This window comes from Siphateles boraxobius, unplaced genomic scaffold, assembly GCF_051911475.1.
Source record: "Siphateles boraxobius isolate OS27281-9 unplaced genomic scaffold, OSU_SipBor_1 163, whole genome shotgun sequence".
Taxonomy (NCBI): Eukaryota; Metazoa; Chordata; class Actinopteri; order Cypriniformes; family Leuciscidae; genus Siphateles; species Siphateles boraxobius.
This window is the reverse complement of record NW_027508770.1, coordinates 54,102-75,000: the sequence shown is the minus strand read 5'-3', so window position 1 is coordinate 75,000 and position 20,899 is coordinate 54,102. Positions and strand designations below refer to the sequence as shown.

The window sequence follows — 20,899 nt, the reverse complement described above, 5'->3', positions numbered from 1 at the left end:
GTGCACGTGCATCATCAAAAGTGGTTAAAAAAGTGCTGACCTGATTTTTTTCTGCGCACAAGCCTATGGGTCGCGTCAAAAAAAAAAGAAAAAAAAAGGGTCCCTCTTGAAAATGTTTGAAAACCACTAGGTTAGAGAGAGTGTGTGTGTGGTTCGTGAGTGTGTGTGTGTGTGTCTGTGTGGTTCGAGAGTTGTGTGTGTGTGTGTGTGTGTGTGGTTCGAGAGTGAGTGTGTGTGTGTGTGTGGGGGGGGGGTTCGAGAGTGAGTGTGTGTGGTTCGAGAGTGAGTGTGTGTGTGTGTGTGGTTCGAGAGTGAGTGTGTTTGTGTGAGTGTGTGTGTGTGGTTCGAGAGTGAGTGAGTGTATGTGTGTGGTTCGAGAGTGAGTGAGTGTGTGTGGTTCGAGAGTGTGTGTGTGTGTGAGTGTGTGTGGTTCGAGAGTGTGTGTGTGGTTCGTGAGTGTGTGTGTGTGTGTGTGTGTGGTTCGAGAGTGTGTGTGTGTGTGGTTCGAGAGTGAGTGAGAGTGAGTGTGTGTGTGGGGGGGGTTCGAGAGTGAGTGTGTGTGTGTGGTTCGAGAGTGAGTGTGTGTGTGTGTGGTTCGAGAGTGAGTGTGTGTGGTTCGAGAGTGAGTGTGTGTGTGTGTGTGTGTGTGTGTGGTTCGAGAGTGAGTGAGTGTGTGTGTGTGGTTCGAGAGTGAGTGAGTGTGTGTGGTTCGAGAGTGTGTGTGTGTGTGAGTGTGTGTGGTTCGAGAGTGTGTGTGTGTGTGAGTGTGTGGTTTGAGTGTGTGTGTGTGGTTCGAGAGTGAGTGTGTGTGTGTGTGGTTCGAGAGTGAGTGAGTGTGTGTGTGGTTCGAGAGTGAGTGAGTGTGTGTGGTTCGAGAGTGTGTGTGTGTGTGTGAGTGTGTGTGGTTCGAGAGTGTGTGTGTGGTTTGAGTGTGTGTGTGTGTGTGGTTCGAGAGTGTGTGTGTGTGTGGTTCGTGAGAGTGAGTGAGTGTGAGTGAGTGTGTCTGTGTGTGTGGTTCGTGAGTGAGTGAGTGAGTGAGTGAGTGTGTGTGTGTGTGTAGTTCATGAGTGAGTGAGTGAGTGAGTGTGTGTGTGTGGTTCGAGAGTGAGTGAGTGTGTGTGTGTGTGGTTCGAGAGTGAGTGAGTGTGTTTGTGTGGTTCGAGAGTGAGTGAGTGTGTGTGTGTGGTTCGAGAGTGAGTGAGTGTGTGTGTGTGTGGTTCGAGAGTGAGTGTGTGAGTGTGTGTGTGTGTGGTTCGAGAGTGAGTGTGTGAGTGTGTGTGTGTGTGGTTCGAGAGTGAGTGTGTGTGTGTGTGGTTCGAGAGTGAGTGTGTGTGTGTGTGGTTCGAGAGTGAGTGTGTGTGTGTGTGGTTCGAGAGTGAGTGTGTGTGTGTGTGGTTCGAGAGTGAGTGAGTGTGTGTGTGTGTGGTTCGAGAGTGAGTGAGTGTGTGTGTGTGTGGTTCGAGAGTGAGTGAGTGTGTGTGTGTGGTTCGAGAGTGAGTGTGTGTGTGTGTGGTTCGAGAGTGAGTGTGTGAGTGTGTGTGTGTGTGGTTCGAGAGTGAGTGTGTGTGTGTGGTTCGAGAGTGAGTGTGTGTGTGTGGTTCGAGAGTGAGTGTGTGTGTGTGGTTCGTGAGTGTGTGTGTGTGGTTTGAGAGTGTGTGTGTGTGTGGTTCGAGAGTGAGTGAGTGTGTGTGTGTGTGTGGTTCGAGAGTGAGTGTGTGAGTGTGTGTGTGTGTGTGGTTCGAGAGTGAGTGTGTGTGTGGTTCGAGAGTGAGTGTGTGTGTGGTTTGAGAGTGAGTGTGTGTGTGGTTCGAGAGTGAGTGTGTGTGTGGTTCGAGAGTGAGTGTGTGTGTGGTTCGAGAGTGAGTGTGTGTGTGGTTCGAGAGTGTGTGTGTGTGTGGTTCGAGAGTGAGTGTGTGTGTGGTTCGAGAGTGAGTGAGTGTGTGTGTGTGGTTCGAGAGTGAGTGTGTGTGTGTGTGTGGTTCGGGAGTGAGTGTGTGTGTTGTTCGAGAGTGAGTGAGTGAGTGTGTGTGTGGTTCGAGAGTGAGTGAGTGTGTGTGTGGTTCGAGAGTGAGTGTGTGTGTGGTTCGAGAGTGAGTGTGTGTGTGGTTCGAGAGTGAGTGTGTGTGTGTGGTTCGAGAGTGAGTGAGTGTGTGGTTCGAGAGTGAGTGAGTGTGTGTGTGTGTGTGGTTCGAGAGTAGTGATCGACCGATGTATCGGTTTACCGATATTTTTCCCGATATTTAAGCATTTTCCCATAATCGGGAATCGGTTTTGTAATATCGGATTTTCCGATAAACGGCGCCATCTTGTGGCCGTTTTGAGAATTCCGCCATTGCAGCCCGCGTCTGAGGAGATCAGTCAATAACAACTCTGTGCACAGGTAAAGTATATGTTCTGCTTGCTTTGCTTTAATTATTCAACTTTATTTAACACATGCAGAAATGAGATTTGAGACATAAATGCCTGATATAGTTTATTTATGCAGCTTGGTTCTAAAAAATTGAGACGAACTCATTGAGCCACGTAGCGTAATCCGTCATGTCCTTCCCCAAGAAAGACGTAACTTTACATGAATTAAATAAAACAGACATGAATGAGTGCATGTTGAAAATAAAAGCGCTGAATTTAATTCTCTATCTGTTGTATTTGCTCACCATTAGTCTCGAAAAAAAAGTTCGTTCATATTGCTGAGCACTCACTGGGTTGATGATCAGGAATGCTCAAGCACGGCCACTGAATGAAACTTTTGACAAGATTATCTTGTTTAAACACCCTAGATTATATTATCATTTACTACATAGCAATTATTTCGCTAATACACATCTAAATATAACGCTTTGTGGAAATTAATTATTTATTATCTGCACTCGCGATCGCGGTTGAGTAACGTATAGCCTAATGTTATAGTTATGTGTAAATGCATAGATAAACAGCACTTTGTCATAAAGCATTTCATGATCTAGACCGACAAAAATATTAATAATAATGAATAACATACTAGTTGGAAAATGCAATGATGTATATGCTGTTTTGTTTGTTACTTTCCTGATGTTATAGGCTATTCCAGCTAATATTATTCAGTGAATTAATATTACCCAGTGAATTATTCCTCACTCTTAGTTTAAACCTATTAAACGGCACATAAACCTTCTAAAACTGTTTAAAATGAATTACATTTCTGCAAAGGTGATATGACTCCCCTGTCAATTATTTTTTCCATATGAAAACATTAGACTTTTAACATTTATTTTGCCTATTGTTAACATTGTTGCTGCTGATGCTTATAAATGTTATGTATAATTTAGATATAAATTATACAATGTAATAATATAAATGTTTTTATTGTAATTTGATTAGTTTACCATTTATGAAAACAAATAAACATATCCAAATATGTTAGAATAGTTTTTGTGCTTTATTTTTTACCTCATCAAAGCTTTTATTTTTAAACAAAGACACTTAGTAACAGTGCACTTTATTTTTTGGACTCAGACCCCTCTATTTATTTGTGTATAAATATAAAGGTTTTTTTTTTGTATGCAAGGATTGTTATAAATAAAATGATTTGTTCAGTTCTTTTGTGTTGTAATAATTGTGCCAAAAACAGAAGTATAACAGTAAATAAATATCGGTTCTGCATATCGGTTATCGGGCACATACACATGCAAATAATTTGTATCGGTATCGGTTATAAAAAATCAATATCGGTCGATCACTATTCGAGAGTGAGTGAGTGAGTGTGTGTGTGGTTCGAGAGTGAGTGAGTGTGTGTGTGTGTGTGGTTCGAGAGTGAGTGAGTGTGTGTGGTTCGAGAGTGAGTGTGTGTGTGGTTCGAGAGTGAGTGAGTGAGTGTGTGTGTGTGTGTGGTTCGAGAGTGAGTGTGTGTGTGTGGTTTGAGAGTGAGTGTGTGTGTGTGGTTCGAGAGTGAGTGTGTGGTTCGAGAGTGAGTGTGTGGTTCGAGAGTGTGTGTGTGGTTCGAGAGTGAGTGAGTGTGTGTGTGTGGTTCGAGAGTGAGTGTGTGTGTGTGGTTCGAGAGTGAGTGAGTGTGTGTGTGTGGTTTGAGAGTGAGTGAGTGAGTGTGTGTGTGTGTGGTTCGAGAGTGAGTGAGTGTGTGTGTGTGGTTCGAGAGTGAGTGAGTGTGTGTGTGTGTGATTCGAGAGTGAGTGTGTGTGTGTGGTTCGAGAGTGAGTGTGTGTGTGTGGTTCGAATGTGGGTGTGTGGTTCGAGATTGAGTGAGTGTGTGTGGTTCGAGAGTGAGTGAGTGTTTGTGTGTGTGTGGTTCGAGAGTGAGTGTCTGAGTGTGTGTGTGTGGTTCGAGAGTGAGTGTGTGTGTGGTTCGAGAGTGAGTGTGTGTGTGGTTCGAGAGTGAGTGAGTGAGTGAGTGTGTGTGTGTGGTTCGAGAGTGTGTGTGTGGTTCGAGAGTGTGTGTGTGGTTCGAGAGTGTGTGTGTGGTTCGAGAGTGTGTGTGTGTGGTTCGAGAGTGTGTGTGTGGTTCGAGAGTGAGTGTGTGTGTGTGTGGTTCGAGAGTGAGTAATTGAGTGAGTGTGTGTGTTGTTCGAGAGTGAGTGAGTGAGTTTGTGTGTGGTTCGAGAGTGAGTGAGTGTGTGTGTGGTTCGAGAGTGAGTGTGTGTGTGGTTCGAGAGTGAGTGAGTGTGTGTGTGTGGTTCGTGAGTGAGTGTGTGTGTGGTTTGAGAGTGAGTGAGAGTGTGTGTGGTTCGAGAGTGAGTAAGTGAGTGTGTGTGTGGTTCGAGAGTGAGTGAGTGTGTGTGTGTGTGGTTCGAGAGTGAGTAAGTGAGTGTGTGTGTGGTTCGAGAGAGTGAGTGTGTGTGTGTGTGGTTCGAGAGTGATTGTGTGAGTGAGTGTGTGTGTGGTTCGAGAGTGAGTGTGTGAGTGTGTGTGTGTGTGTGTGGTTCGAGAGTTAGTGTGTGTGTGTGTGTGGTTCGAGAGTTAGTGTGTGTGTGTGTGTGGTTCGAGAGTGAGTGTGTGTGTGTGGTTCGAGAGTGAGTGTGTGTGGTTCGAGAGTGAGTGTGTAGTTCGAGAGTGAGTGTGTGTGTAGTTCGAGAGTGAGTGTGTGTGTGGTTCGAGAGTGAGTGTGTGTGTGGTTCGAGAGTGAGTGTGTGTGTGTGGTTCGAGAGTGAGTGTGTGTGTGGTTCGAGAGTGAGTATGTGTGTGGTTCGAGAGTGTGTGTGTGTGTGTGTGTGTGGTTCGAGAGTGAGTGTGTGTGTGGTTCGAGAGTGAGTGAGTGTGTGTGTGTGGTTCGAGAGTGTGTGTGTGGTTCGAGAGTGAGTTTGTGTGTGTGTGGTTCGGGAGTGAGTGTGTGTGTTGTTCGAGAGTGAGTGAGTGTGTGTGTGGTTCGAGAGTGAGTGAGTGTGTGTGTGGTTCGAGAGTGAGTGTGTGTGTGGTTCGAGAGTGAGTGTGTGTGTGGTTCGAGAGTGAGTGAGTGAGTGTGTGTGTGGTTCGAGAGTGAGTGAGTTCGTGTGTGTGTGTGTGGTTCGAGAGTGAGTGAGTGTGTGTGTGGTTCGAGAGTGAATGAGTGTGTGTGTGTGTGTGCGGTTCGAGAGTGAGTGAGTGTGTGTGGTTCGAGAGTGAGTGTGTGTGTGGTTCGAGAGTGAGTGAGTGAATGTGTGTGTGTGTGTGTGGTTCGAGAGTGAGTGTGTGTGTGTGGTTTGAGAGTGAGTGTGTGTGTGTGGTTCGAGAGTGAGTGTGTGTTAGTGTGTGGTTCGAGAGTGAGTGTGTGTGTGTGTGTGGTTCGAGAGTGAGTGAGTGTGTGTGTGTGGTTCGAGAGTGAGTGAGTGTGTGTGTGTGGTTCGAGAGTGAGTGAGTGTGTGTGTGTGTGTGTGGTTCGAGAGTGAGTGAGTGTGAGTGTGGTTCGAGAGTGAGTGAGTGTGTGTGTGTGTGTGATTCGAGAGTGAGTGTGTGTGTGTGTGGTTCGAGAGTGAGTGTGTGTGTGTGTGGTTCGAGAGTGAGTGAGTGTGTGTGTGTGTGGTTCGAGAGTGAGTGAGTGTCTGTGTGTGTGTGGTTCGAGAGTGAGTGTGTGAGTGTGTGTGTGTGTGGTTCAAGAGTGAGTGTGTGTGTGGTTCGAGAGTGAGTGTGTGTGTGGTTCGAGAGTGAGTGTGTGTGTGGTTCGAGAGTGAGTGTGTGTGTGTGTGGTTCGAGAGTGTGTGTGTGGTTCGAGAGTGTGTGTGTGGTTCGAGAGTGAGTGTGTGTGTGTGTGTGTGGTTCGAGAGTGAGTAATTGAGTGAGTGTGTGTGTTGTTCGAGAGTGAGTGAGTGTGTGTGTGGTTCGAGAGTGAGTGTGTGTGTGGTTCGAGAGTGAGTGAGTGTGTGTGTGTGTCGTGAGTGTGTGTGTGGTTCGAGAGTGAGTGAGTGTGTGTGTGGTTCGAGAGTGAGTAAGTGAGTGTGTGTGTGGTTCGAGAGTGAGTAAGTGAGTGTGTGTGTGGTTCGAGAGTGAGTGAGTGAGTGTGTGTGTGGTTCGAGAGTGAGTGTGTGAGTGAGTGTGTGTGTGGTTCGAGAGTGAGTGTGTGAGTGAGTGTGTGTGTGGCTCGAGAGTTAGTGTGTGTGTGTGTGTGGTTCAAGAGTGAGTGTGTGTGTGTGGTTCGAGAGTTAGTGTGTGTGTGTGGTTCGAGAGTGAGTGTGTGTGTGTGTGTGGTTCGAGAGTGAGTGTGTGTGTGTGTGTGTGGTTCGAGAGTGTGTGTGTGGTTCGAGAGTGAGTGAGTGAGTGAGTGTGTGTGTGTGGTTCGAGAGTGAGTGAGTGTGTGTGTGGTTCGAGAGTGTGTGTGTGGTTCGAGAGTGAGTGTGTGTGTGTGTGGTTCGAGAGTGTGTGTGTGGTTCGAGAGTGAGTGAGTGTGTGTGTGGTTCGAGAGTATGTGTGTGGTTCGAGAGTGAGTGAGTGTGTGTGTGGTTCGAGAGTGTGTGTGTGGTTCGAGAGTGAGTGAGTGTATGTGTGGTTCGAGAGTGTGTGTGTGGTTCGAGAGTGAGTGAGTGTGTGTGTGTGGTTCGAGAGTGAGTGAGTGTGTGTGTGTGTGTGTGGTTCGAGAGTGAGTGTGTGAGTGTGTGTGTGGTTCGAGAGTGAGTGTGTGTGTGTGGTTCGAGAGTGAGTGTGTGTGTGTGGTTCGAGAGTGAGTGTGTGAGTGTGTGAGTGTGTGTGTGTGTGGTTCGAGAGTTAGTGTGTGTGTGGTTCAAGAGTGAGTGTGTGTGTGTGGTTCGAGAGTGAGTGTGTGTGTGTGTGTGGTTCGAGAGTGTGTGTGTGGTTCGAGAGTGTGTGTGTGGTTCGAGAGTGAGTGAGTGTGTGTGTGGTTCGAGAGTGTGTGAGTGTGTGTGTGGTTCGAGAGTGAGTGAGTGTGTGTGTGGTTCGAGAGTGTGTGAGTGTGTGTGTGGTTCGAGAGTGTGTGTGTGTGTGGTTCGAGAGTGAGTGAGTGTGTGTGTGGTTCGAGAGTGTGTGTGTGGTTCGAGAGTGAGTGTGTGTGGTTCGAGAGTGTGTGTGTGGTTCGAGAGTGAGTGTGTGTGTGGTTCGAGAGTGTGTGTGTGGTTCGAGAGTGAGTGAGTGTGTGTGTGGTTCGAGAGTGTGTGTGTGGTTTGAGAGTGAGTGAGTGTAGGGATGGGACGATTACCGGTTTTACTGTAAACCACGATAAAATGTACTGACGGTTAGTATTATCGTTTAAAATCAATTCTCATTAAAACCGTGTTTGATTATCGCGATTTTAATAACTCACTATAAATCCTGTCCAGCCAGCAGTCTGACGCAGGCGCGCAGTGTTGTTGTTTTTTTTTTATTCGAGAAGGAATGGCTGAAGGCGGTGACCGTGTTCGGGAGATTTTTCAGCCTTTTAAGAGGACCAAATCTGAGGTGTGGTCATATTTTGGCATTTACAAAAATCCTGAGGGAAACTTAATCGAGGATGGTCACTGTCGGCAGAACATGCACAAAAGAAGTCGCTGTGATAGAGGTAAACACTTCAAATCTGCCGAGTCGTCCTGTGTGACCATCACACACTGTTGTAGCGAACACAAGGCAAGTTAACTTTGAACTCAATACTAAAACTACGTCTGGGAAATAATTGGGCACAAAATGTTGTTTTGAGTTGAAATATTTTATCTCACTCACTTGAAATAAACTTGAAGCTTCCGCGAAGAAAAGTTTGCAGCAATAAGTGTCTTTGAGCCAAAGACGAACGAACAAGTTCAAACAAGACTACTAAGAGTGACATTTAAGAGATGATAATGTATATTAATATATTAAAACCGATTTTTTTTACCACATAATTACGGGGACATATTGAATAGAGATTAATGTCTCTATTCTTACCTGTTAAATCCATTTTGTACAGCGTACAAAACTCGTCCAGACAAGATGATCACAACAATATTATCAAATTCTGTAAACGATAAATCAACCCTGATTTAATTTTCAATAGAATCAAAAACGGAGACGCAAGATGACACGTTCTATTTGAATGAAATGAGAGAGCGTGTGTCCGTTGTGATACATGGATGTGCGCTGTTATAATATGTTGCTATTGACGACGGTCATTATAAGGAAGGAAATGCCACAGAATAGAATCTTGCTTTAGAAAGTGCATAGAGCTGCTCGTTTTATTTGTTGTTTGTTGATTCTCAAATATAAAACTTGTTGAAATGTTTTCAGTGTGAGCATCAGTTCTTTTTTAACACTTTCATCTTGTTTTAACAAAACCGTGATAATACTGATAATCACGATTATTTCGGTCACTATAATTGTGATATGAAATTTTCATACCGTCCCATCCCTAAGTGAGTGTGTGTGTGGTTCGAGAGTGAGTGAGTGAGTTTGTGTGTGGTTCGAGAGTGAGTGTGTGAGTGAGTGTGTGTGTGAGTTAGGGAGTGTGTGCGTGTGTGTGTGTGGTTCGAGAGTGAGTGTGTGTGTGTGTGTGGTTCGAGAGTGAGTGAGTGTGTGTGTGGTTCGAGAGTGAGTGAGTGTGTGTGTGGTTAGTGAGTGAGTGAGTGTGTGTGTGGTTCGAGAGTGAGTAAGTGTGTGTGTGGTTCGAGAGTGAGTGTGTGTGGTTCGAGAGTGGTTCGAGAGTGAGTGTGTGTGTGGTTCGAGAGTGAGTGAGTGAGTGTGTGTGGTTCGTGAGTGAGTGAGTGTGTGTGTGGTTCGAGAGTGAGTGAGTGTGTGTGTGTGGTTCGTGAGTGTGTGTGCGGTTCGAGAGTGAGTGTGTGAGTGTGTGTGTGTGAGTTAGGGAGTGTGTGAGTGTTTGTGTGTGGTTCGAGAGTGAGTGAGTGTGTGTGTGTGGTTCGAGAGTGTGTGTGTGGTTCGAGAGTGTGTGTGTGTGGTTCGAGAGTGAGTGAGTGAGCGTGTGTGGTTTGAGAGTGAGTGAGTGAGTGTGTGTGTGGTTCGAGAGTGTGTGAGTGTGTGTGTGTGGTTCGAGAGTGAGTGAGTGTGTGTGTGTGGTTCGAGAGTGTATGTGTGGTTCGAGAGTGAGTGAGTGTGTGTTTCGAGAGTGAGTGAGTGTGTGTGTGTGGTTCGAGAGTGTGTGTGTGGTTCGAGAGTGAGTGAGTGTGTGTGTGTGGTTCGAGAGTGTGTGTGTGGTTCGAGAGTGTGTGTGTTCGAGAGTGAGTGAGTGAGTGTGTGTGTGTGTGTGGTTCGAGAGTGTGTGTGTGGTTCGAGAGTGTGTGTGTGGTTCGAGAGTGTGTGTGTGTGAGTGAGTGTGTGTGTGTGGTTCGAGAGTGAGTGAGTGTGTGTGTGTGGTTCGAGAGTGTGTGTGTGGTTCGAGAGTGAGTGAGTGTGTGTGTGTGTGTGGTTCGAGAGTGTGTGTGTGGTTCGAGAGTGAGTGAGTGTGTGTTTCGAGAGTGAGTGAGTGTGTGTGTGTGGTTCGAGAGTGTGTGTGTGGTTCGAGAGTGAGTGAGTGTGAGTGAGTGTGTGTGTGTGGTTCGAGAGTGAGTGAGTGTGTGTGTGTGGTTCGAGAGTGTGTGTGTGGTTCGAGAGTGAGTGAGTGTGTGTTTCGAGAGTGAGTGAGTGTGTGTGTGTGTGTGGTTCGAGAGTGTGTGTGTGTGAGTGAGTGTGTGTGTGTGGTTCGAGAGTGAGTGAGTGTGTGTGTGTGGTTCGAGAGTGTGTGTGTGGTTCGAGAGTGAGTGAGTGTGTGTTTCGAGAGTGAGTGAGTGTGTGTGTGTGTGTGTGGTTCGAGAGTGTGTGTGTGGTTCGAGAGTGAGTGAGTGTGTGTTTCGAGAGTGAGTGAGTGAGTGTGTGTGTGGTTTAGTGCTGTAGCGGCACGTCGACACTTCAACGTCAAAATTACGTCGACGCCATATTTTTGCGTCGACACTTCTTTATTTATTTATTTTTTGCACCGTTTCCGGCGGTGCAGCTCGCCACCACACGTGGGAGACCGAAACATTGCAGAATGGAGGACGAAGACAACTCGAAGTGAATGTGCTTTCCATTAAATGAATCACACACAGTAAACAAACCCTTAACAAAAAAAAAAACATTGCAATTTAGACGCGCAAACTGGGTGCCGGTGCGGTGAGACGTACATGCTCGGGCAGATTCGGCTTGAAGTCGTTCATCCTCGGCTGCGACACCGCGCGCGCTGTTACAAAAGCCGTGCACACAGCCAAGCGAAATGGGGTCTTGCCGGACTTGCGCACTCAATGCGTAATTTTTGCCGCGCGCACCTTCGCGGTGCCCCACTGGTGTGTGTGTATACAGGTTTAGCCAACACTAACCCCACTGGTGTGTGTGTACACAGGTTTAGCCTACACTAACCCCACTGGTGTGTGTGTACACAGGTTTAGCCTACACTAACCCCACTGGTGTGTGTGTACACAGGTTTAGCCTACACTAACCCCACTGGTGTGTGTGTACACAGGTTTAGCCTACACTAACCCCACTGGTGTGTGTGTACACAGGTTTAGCCTACACTAACCCCACTGGTGTGTGTGTGTACACAGGTTTAGCCTACACTAACCCCACTGGTGTGTGTACACAGGTTTAGCCTACACTAACCCCACTGGTGTGTGTACACAGGTTTAGCCTACACTAACCCCACTGGTGTGTGTGTACACAGGTTTAGCCTACACTAACCCCACTGGTGTGTGTGTGTACACAGGTTTAGCCTACACTAACCCCACTGGTGTGTGTACACAGGTTTAGCCTACACTAACCCCACTGGTGTGTGTGTACACAGGTTTAGCCTACACTAACCCCACTGGTGTGTGTGTACACAGGTTTAGCCTACACTAACCCCACTGGTGTGTGTGTACACAGGTTTAGCCTACACTAACCCCACTGGTGTGTGTGTACACAGGTTTAGCCTACACTAACCCCACTGGTGTGTGTACACACAGGTTTAACCACAAGGAAAAACAAATTAGCAAACATTATTTTTTTTATTAATATGTAAAAAAACACAAACATTTTACTGATGGTTATTAATGGTTAAGGGATGAAGTCAAACGCAGATATTAAGCCTTGAGTGTGTGTGTGTGTGTGTGTCTGTTCCTTCAGAGGATCTGGCGGAGGAGCTGGAGGATGTGTGTGTTGCTGACGCTGGGAATGAAGATTATGATGATGATCATGATGAAGATGATGAGATGGAGTCTCAGCAGGACGACAGTGAACTCACGTTCTCCAAACACACAGGTGACGGTTCATAACAACTGTGTGTGTTGAATTGAAGTGTCCTGAGTGTGTGTGTGTGTGTGTGTGTGTGTGTGTTTAATTGCAGTGTCCTGAGTGTGTGTGTGTGTTGAATTGAAGTGTTCTGAGTGTGTGTGTGTGTGTGTGTTTAATTGCAGTGTCCTGAGTGTGTGTGTGTGTGTTGAAGAGTCCTGTGTGTGTGTGTGTGTGTGTTTGTGTGTGTGTGTGTGTGTGTGTGTGTGTGTGTGTGTGTTGAATTGCAGTGTCCTGAGTGTGTGTGTGTTGAAGTTTTCTGTGTGTGTGTGTGTGTGTGTTGAAGTGTCCTGTGTTTGTGTGTGTGTTGAATTGAAGTCTCCTGAGTGTGTGTGTGTGTTGAAGTGTGTGTGTGTGTGTGTGTGAGACCGTACCTTCATCAGCTCCTGCTGAGTGTGTGTGTGTGTGTGTGTGTGTGTGTGTGTGTGTTGCAGGTTCTGTGTTCTGCGTGAGTTTGGACCCAGTGAGCAACACACTCGCGGTCACCGGTGGAGAAGACGACCGGGCCTTCGTGTGGAGTGTGTGTGACGGAGACCTGCTGTTCGAATGCACTGGTCAGCACACACACAGGACACTTCAACACACACACACACACACACACGTGTCCTCACACACACCTGATTGTGTGTTCCTGCAGGGCACAAGGACTCGGTGACGTGTGTGTCGTTCAGCTGGGACTCTCAGCACACACACACACACACACACACACACACACACACACACACAGACACAGACACAGACACACACATACACATACACATACACACACACACACCTGATTGTGTGTTCCTGCAGGGCACAAGGACTCGGTGACGTGTGTGTCGTTCAGCTGGGACTCTCAGCACACACACACACACACACACACACACACAGACAGACACCCACACACACACACACACACACACACACACACACACCTGATTGTGTGTTCCTGCAGGGCACAAGGACTCGGTGACGTGTGTGTCGTTCAGCTGGGACTCTCAGCACACACACACACACACAGACAGACACCCACACACACACACACACACACACACACACCTGATTGTGTGTTCCTGCAGGGCACAAGGACTCGGTGACGTGTGTGTCGTTCAGCTGGGACTCTCAGCACACACACACACACACAGACAGACACACACACACACACACACACACACACACACACCTGATTGTGTGTTCTTGCAGGGCACAAGGACTCGGTGACGTGTGTGTCGTTCAGCTGGGACTCTCAGCACACACACACACACACAGACAGACACCCACACACACACACACACACACACACACACACACACACACCTGATTGTGTGTTCCTGCAGGGCACAAGGACTCGGTGACGTGTGTGTCGTTCAGCTGGGACTCTCAGCACACACACACACACACAGACAGACACCCACACACACACACACACACACACACACACCTGATTGTGTGTTCCTGCAGGGCACAAGGACTCGGTGACGTGTGTGTCGTTCAGCTGGGACTCTCAGCACACACACACACACACACACACACACACACACACACCTGATTGTGTGTTCTTGCAGGGCACAAGGACTCGGTGACGTGTGTGTCGTTCAGCTGGGACTCTCAGCACACACACACACACACACACACACAGACAGACACACACACACACACACACACACACCTGATTGTGTGTTCCTGCAGGGCACAAGGACTCGGTGACGTGTGTGTCGTTCAGCTGGGACTCTCAGCACACACACACACACACACAGACAGACACACACACACACACACACACACACACACACACCTGATTGTGTGTTCCTGCAGGGCACAAGGACTCGGTGACGTGTGTGTCGTTCAGCTGGGACTCTCAGCACACACACACACACACAGACAGACACACACACACACACACACACACACACACACACCTGATTGTGTGTTCTTGCAGGGCACAAGGACTCGGTGACGTGTGTGTCGTTCAGCTGGGACTCTCAGCACACACACACACACACACACACACAGACAGACACACACACACACACACACACACACCTGATTGTGTGTTCCTGCAGGGCACAAGGACTCGGTGACGTGTGTGTCGTTCAGCTGGGACTCTCGGCTGGTTGCGTCTGGAGATATGAGCGGCCTCATCAAAGTCTGGAACGTGGAGAACAAGCAAGAGATCTGGAGTTTTGAAGTGGGAGACCTGGAGGTGAGTGTACAGCAGGTCATGTGTGCGTTGCTCGTGTTTGGGAGTGTGTGTGATGTGTGTGTGTGTGTGTGTCAGGGTTCCCGCGGATCCTTAAAAAGTCTTAAAAAGTCTTTAATTAGATTTTTAAAATTTAAGGCCATAAAAAGTCTTATAAAGTCTTATTTTTACTTATGAAAGGTCTTAAATTTTAGATGACACTTCGACTTAGACATATCTAAATGTTTTCCAAATTAAAACTATCTTATTAGCGTAGTATTATTTTATATTATTCTATCTTTGTGGATTTGCTTGTTCACGTGACAATTCGCATCACATTCGCGGCCGGCAGAATAACGTCTGTCTCCTGCACGCGAGAGAGGAGAGAAGAAGAAAGTTGGCAAATGTCAGTTCAGTCGTAAGTTCATTCTTTGTGCGTTGGGGTGTGCGATGTGTATTGTCTACTATGACATTGTTTTAACGATGTACGAGGCACTGTGAGCTGACATCGCATTTGTCTCTCGTGCTTTCACTGCGTGATGTGTCAGTGCAGTTATAGGTAGGCCTATGTCCCCAAATTAGTTTTTGTCTTATATTTATATTATGTTCTTATATTAGAATATCACATCAGTAAGAGTGCCGTTTTCCCGTGCACAAGTGTGATATTTTGTTATACAATAGTTAAATTAAAAATAAATTAACATTGTGAGTTACTTTTTAGACACCATATTGACAATATTGTTTGTTTTCCCTTTATTTCGCTGACGAGAATTTCAAAATGAAACCGTAGCAGAGTCTAATGCAACAGACACCGATGATTTCTGGACTGAAATCCACGGTTTAAACGAGTCATTTTAACGATTCAATGAACAATCACTTGTTTCTTTCCCGAATGAATCAGCCGTTTGAACAAATCGGTTGAATGAATGAATGACTCCCTCAACTCGCTTACGGTATTAAGACAGTGACTTGCTGCCGCCTACTGGCGGTTTTAGTTTCATATTTAAAGTACCCTTTAATTAAAACGTTAAAATTAGAAATCATTTCATATTTAAATATTGAATATGGATTTTTTTTAAACTATCTCATAGCTTTATTTATGCAATTGTAAATGGAGTGTAAATATTAATGCCTCTTCTGATGCTGCTTCTGTGTCTCCTCTGCACTGCAAAGATGGATTTTGATTGAATGATTTAATTTGACTGGTAACGGTGGTACTGTATAATTATTGTGTAATTAAGTATTATTGTATAAATAAGTATAATTACTGTATAATTTAATTTGAATAATTTGAATGTTAGTATTTGACATAAAAGGTGATGCAGAACTCTAAATAAGTTTAGAAAAAATGTCCATATATAGGTGAAAATGCCCCTGGAAATCAATTTAAGGTGGCAAATATTGCACGTTAATTAATCATTTCTGTCACTGCTGTGAACTGACCACTGCATAGAATATGAAAAATATGAATATCTTCGTGAGTCAGCTGTCAACAACAGGCCTAAACCAGCCATGGCACCAGCACAAAAACACAATCAGTAAAATATCATCTAATTATTATCAACAAAACGTTTAAAATATCGAGATATATTTTTGTCAATATTGCACACCCCTAATGTACGGTCTTAATTTTGATTTCTTCAAGTCTTAAAAAGGTCTTAAAAAGCCTTAAATTTGACTTTAAAAAGTGTGCAGGAACCCTGTGTGTGTTTCTCTCCTCATCATCAGTGGTTGGAGTGGCACTCCTGCGCGCCTGTGCTGCTCGCCGGCTCGGCTGATGGGAACGTGTGGATGTGGAAGATCCCAAGCGGAGAGTGCAAGACCTTCCCGGGCCCGAGCTGTCAATCAACCAGCGGGAAGATCCTCCCTGACGGTGAGAGACTCTGATGATGATGTAGATGTAGATGATGATGTAGATGATGATGATGATGATGATGTAGATGTAGATGATGATGTAGATGATGATGATGATGATGATGTAGATGATGATGATGATGATGTAGATGATGATGATGATGATGAAGATGATGATGTAGATGTAGATGATGATGTAGATGATGATGATGTAGATGATGAAGATGTAGATGATGTAGATGTAGATGATGATGATGTAGATGATGATGTAGATGTAGATGTAGATGTAGATGTAGATGATGTAGATGTAGATGTAGACGATGTAGATGTAGACGATGTAGATGTAGACGATGTAGATGTAGACGATGTAGATGTAGACGATGTAGATGTAGACGATTTAGACGATGTAGATGTAGACGATGTAGATGTAGACGATGTAGATGTAGACACACTAACAGCCGGTCATGTAAAGGGGGTTGCACTTGCACACGTTATACACCGGATAAGAAGCGCAGCACCGCACCGCATCATGTCAAGGACAGGTATCGAACACCGGACGCGCACCCACTTTCTCAGTTTATAGCGCCATGTCTTTAAAATTCGAACACATTATTCTCTATGAGTGTACACACACTCATTCACAAAAATGAGCTGACTGAATGAAAATTGCTGATGTTCTCAGATTTATAGGTGAGATTCTCAATTAATCCAGTTAACAGACGCTCTGAGGTAAAGTGTTGCAACGATTGTATTTAATTGTACAGTACAATCATAACATAGTACAGACCTTATCTTAGTTTCATAATGTCCTTAAACAAAGCCTAACAATATCGCTGGCCATAACCTGAGAAAGTGCGCGTCCGGTGTGCGATACCTCTAGTTGTTCTTGACGCGACGCGCCGCTTCTCGTCCGGTGTGCGACCCCCTTAACAGTATGGTTGCGCCATATCGTTGTCTCGTGTTGGATTCTTCAGTAACAGAGCCGGCGTGGAGTGATAAGTGGAAAATGAGTGCCGGTGCCGCAGCGATTGTTGATAAAACAGGAAAAGTCAGCTCGCCAGTATGGCAATGGATTTTATAAGTCTGACCAATGTCGTCTGCAAATAATGCAAGACCGTCGTCGATTTCTCTGTTTATTTAACACTTTGCATTATTGTATTACTCTTTTTTTTAAGCATTTCTTATGTATTCTTTAATTTTGCACTTTAATTTTAAGAGATAATGAAGTGTTCATTGTGATTTTAGACTTATGTTTACATTTTAATTATTCAATGTTTTCCATGGTTGTGTTGACATTTCTGCTAATATATTATAATCAGAGGAAGGTTAAATTTAAAATAAAAAATGTTTAAATGTAGTCTAATATATTTGTCTCCTGGTCCTTTACCAGGTCCGCGGATCCTTAAAAAGTCTTAAATTAGACTTTTTTAAATTTAATGCCATAAAAAGTCTTAAAAAGTCTTATTTTCTCTAATGAAAGGTCTTAAATTTTCGATGAGAATTGAGACATATGAGACATATCTAAATGTTTTCCAAATTAAAACTATCTAATTAGTAGGGCTGGACCAGAATATTCGAATATTCGTTCGGTGGGTGGTATTCGACTTGAAAATTTGACATTCGAATATTCGTTTTTTTGTTTTTTGTTTTCACACCTGGGATCCCCCGCGAAACGGTTCTCACTCGCGCTTGAATAAGGCCGGCGACACACTGGCTGCATGGCGTGAGCGTCTCAGCTGTGTGGCATGTACGTTTTTATTTCAGCTCCCATGTTAACAGGTTGGAGTTTGCACACTGCCTGTGTGAAACACGCGTCTCAGGCGCGGCTCGAGCCACGCGGAAAATGCGTGCATGCTAGAAATAAAACCGACGCCTAACTGCAACGGGAGTGTTCTCTGGCTAGAGCGCAGAACAGCGGAGTTTGTATGGACCGAAGTGCATGCCTGAGCTTGTGTTTTGGGTTAAGCTGCGTTGCTTTGACATTGTGGAAAATAGAATAATAGAAACAAAATGTATTAGCCTTTTACCCGTTATTATCAATCTAAATTAATCTCGTTTTTAATTTAACTTAATTTCGTTTTTCTTTATTTAAATTTTGTTTTTTCTTTATTTAAGTTTCATTTTTCTTTATTTAAATTTCGTTTTTTCTTTATTTAAGTTTCATTTTTCTTTATTTAAATTTCGTTTTTTCTTTATTTAAATTTCGTTTTTCTTTATTTAAGTTTCGTTTTTCTTTATTTAAATTTCGTTTTTCTTTATTTAAGTTTCGTTTTTCTTTATTTAAATTTATTTTTTTCTTTATTTAAATTTCGTTTTTCTTTATTTAAGTTTCGTTTTTCTTTATTTAAATTTCGTTTTTCTTTATTTAAGTTTCGTTTTTCTTTATTTAAATTTATTTTTTTCTTTATTTAAATTTCGTTTTTCTTTATTTAAATCTACCCTTTACTGTGTCAGTAATTTGTTAGTCAGAAAAATATTAGACTACCTTAAAAGTATTGCTTAATTTAACAGACCTGTGTGTGTGCGTTTTATATCATAGTGGAGTGTCCGTTCTCGGAGCATATAAACCCTGCCCGCGTGAGGTGCGCTGCTTCCCGCTCGCGCTGTTCTGTAGCTGACTAAAAGTTTATTAATTCTGAATGTGTTGCGTCTCGCGTGTCCATCTATATTGCACCAAATGCGACACTGCACTCCCTTGTGAAGTCGGTTGGATGAACGGTTCTCGAAATAATCAAAATGCAAAAAGACAGGCCAACACAGAGATTCCTGCCTTTATTAGTGAAAAGAATATGTTCAGCCCCCTCTCGCCGAAGCTTCGAATATTCGATGTTCATTACTACCGAAGCTTCGAAGCTCAAAAAATGGTATTCGGACCAGCCCTACTAATTAGCGTACTTTACTTATTATTCGTTCTTTGTGGATTTGCTTGTTCACATGACATTTTGCGTCACATTCACGCCAGCATCACGTCTTTCTCCTGCACGCGAAACAGCAGTAGAGAAGTTGGTCGATATCAGTTCAATTGTAAGTTCATTCTTTATGTGTGTATAGTGGTGTGCGATGTGCATTGTCTATTATGATATTGAAATCATTGGCACTGAGACACCGAATTTGTCTATCATGCTTGCTTTCACTGCATGATGTGTCAGTGCAGTTCCCTAACGTAAACGTTTTTGTCTTATATTTATATCATATTATGTTTTTATCATACAATATCACATCAGGGCCGTTTTCCCGTGCCCAATAGCAAATGTGATATTTATTTTATATAAAAGTTAAATGAACAATATATGAACATTGTGTGTTACATAAAACAATATTGTCAATATTGTTTGTTTTCCCTGTATTTCGCCGACGAGAATTTCAAAATGAAACCGTAGCAGAGTCTCAATGCCACAGACAGCGATGATTCTTTTTACTGAAATCTGCGTTTTGAACGAATCATTTTAACGATTCAATGAACAATTTTTCCTGAATGAATCAACCGTTTGAACAAATCGGTTGAATGAATGACTCCCTAAGACTTGGCGCCGCCTACTGGCGGTTTTAGTTTCACATTTAAAGTACCATTTAATTAAAATGTTACAATTAGAAATCAGTTCATATTTAAATATAGAATAAAAAAACTATCTCATAGCTTTATTTATGCAATTGTAAATGGAGTGTAAATATATTAATGCCAGTTCTGATGCTGCTTCTGTGTCTCCTCTGCACTGGAAAGATTGATTTTGATTTAAAGATTTAATTTAACTGGTAACAGTGGTATTGTGTTATTATTCTAATATAATTTATTTTGAATGTTAGAATTTGACATAAAAGTTGATGCATACCTCTCAGTTAAAAAATTGCAAATATTGCCGTTAAAAAAAAAAAAAATGTCTGTCACTGCTGTGAACTGACCACTGCATAGAATATGAAAAATATGAATATCTTCGTGAGTCAGCTGTCAACAACAGGCCTAAACCAGCCATGGTACCAGTACACAAACACAATCAGTAAAATATCATGTACAAATGATATATTATCAACAAAACTTTGAAAATAGAGACATTTTTGTCAATATTGCGCACCGCTAATGTAAGGTATTATTTTTGATTTCTTCGGGTCTTAAAAAGGTCTTAAAAAGCATTAAATTTGACGTTAAAAAGTGTGTAGATACCCTGCTTTAAATAGGTCATAAAAAATATCAATAATTATCGATATCGACCGATATGAAACACTTATATCGTAATACAGTTTTCGGCCATATCGCCCAGCCCTAGTAGGATTAGGGATGGGTTTAGGTATCAAGGGGCGGAGATGGGTAGGTTTAGGTATATGTAAGGTGGGAGGAGTTGGATCTGGATCAGAGTTTAACTCCTACCCTAACTAAACACACCTGAACAAGCTAATCAAGGTTTTCAGGATTACTAAAAAATAGTTTTTGTCAGGGTTGGAGCTAAACTCTGCAAGACAGTGGCCCTCGAGGACCGGAGTTGCCCATCCCTGTTGTAGATGTAGATGTAGATGATGATGAAGATGATGTAGATAATGAAGATGAAGATGATGTTGTGATGATGTTGTGATGATGTGATGATGATGATGTTTTAGATGTAGATGATGATGTAGTAGATGATGTAGATGATGCAGTTTTACTGAGTGTATGTGTGTTTACAGGGAAGAGAGTGATTGTGGGATACGAGGATGGAAGTTTACGTCTGTGGGACTTAAAACAAGGCAATGCCACCTGTGTCATCAAAGGTAATTCATTCTTCTTGATATTGCTCCAGATTGCAAATAAAGGCAATTAATACATTTGCAACTAAAGTTTAAGATTGTGATTAACTGGTCAGAGATTGGTTGGTGCCGCTGCAGGGCTGATGATGCACTGCATGTGCTTTCCAGGACTGGTACAATAAATCGATGCATTGTGATTCTTCAGACGATTCTGGATTCGATTCTGAGATTTTCTGAATGCATGCTGATTGTCTCTCGAAACGATTGTGAGCGTAGTTTCTAACAGCAGATGAAGAAACAGTGTGCTTCAGAAACAGCCAAACTCTGCTGGCTTCCAGTTCCTTGAACACACTTCTTGAATCCTCTATAAAATAATATTTTAGAAAGTTCGAAAAGGTTGAAGTGAATTACATGGGTGTTTGCAGTGGGCTTTTAACATTAATATTGCATCATTAAAGCACTCTGAGGTGCGAGTACGTTTAAAGCCTTCAGTGTACTCGTATCACACACACCCGAACC

General features: G+C 43.8%; 1 protein-coding gene across 5 annotated transcripts in view; it reads left to right on the top strand.

The window, feature by feature from the left end:
- The window catches only part of aamp (angio-associated, migratory cell protein), a 53,874-nt gene that overhangs the window by 14,442 nt on the left and 18,533 nt on the right, over positions 1-20,899 (top strand). For all 5 annotated transcript variants that reach the window (XR_013204716.1, XR_013204717.1, XR_013204718.1 and 2 more), the window contains exons 2-6: positions 11,485-11,619; positions 12,084-12,203; positions 13,695-13,834; positions 15,539-15,683; positions 20,321-20,404. Coding sequence is in view for 2 of the 5 variants with exons in the window: in XM_077232097.1 (XP_077088212.1) it covers positions 11,485-11,619; positions 12,084-12,203; positions 13,695-13,834; positions 15,539-15,683; positions 20,321-20,404 (624 nt within the window). In the remaining 3 variants the exon portion in view is untranslated. The remainder of the gene's footprint in view (positions 1-11,484; positions 11,620-12,083; positions 12,204-13,694; positions 13,835-15,538; positions 15,684-20,320; positions 20,405-20,899) is intronic.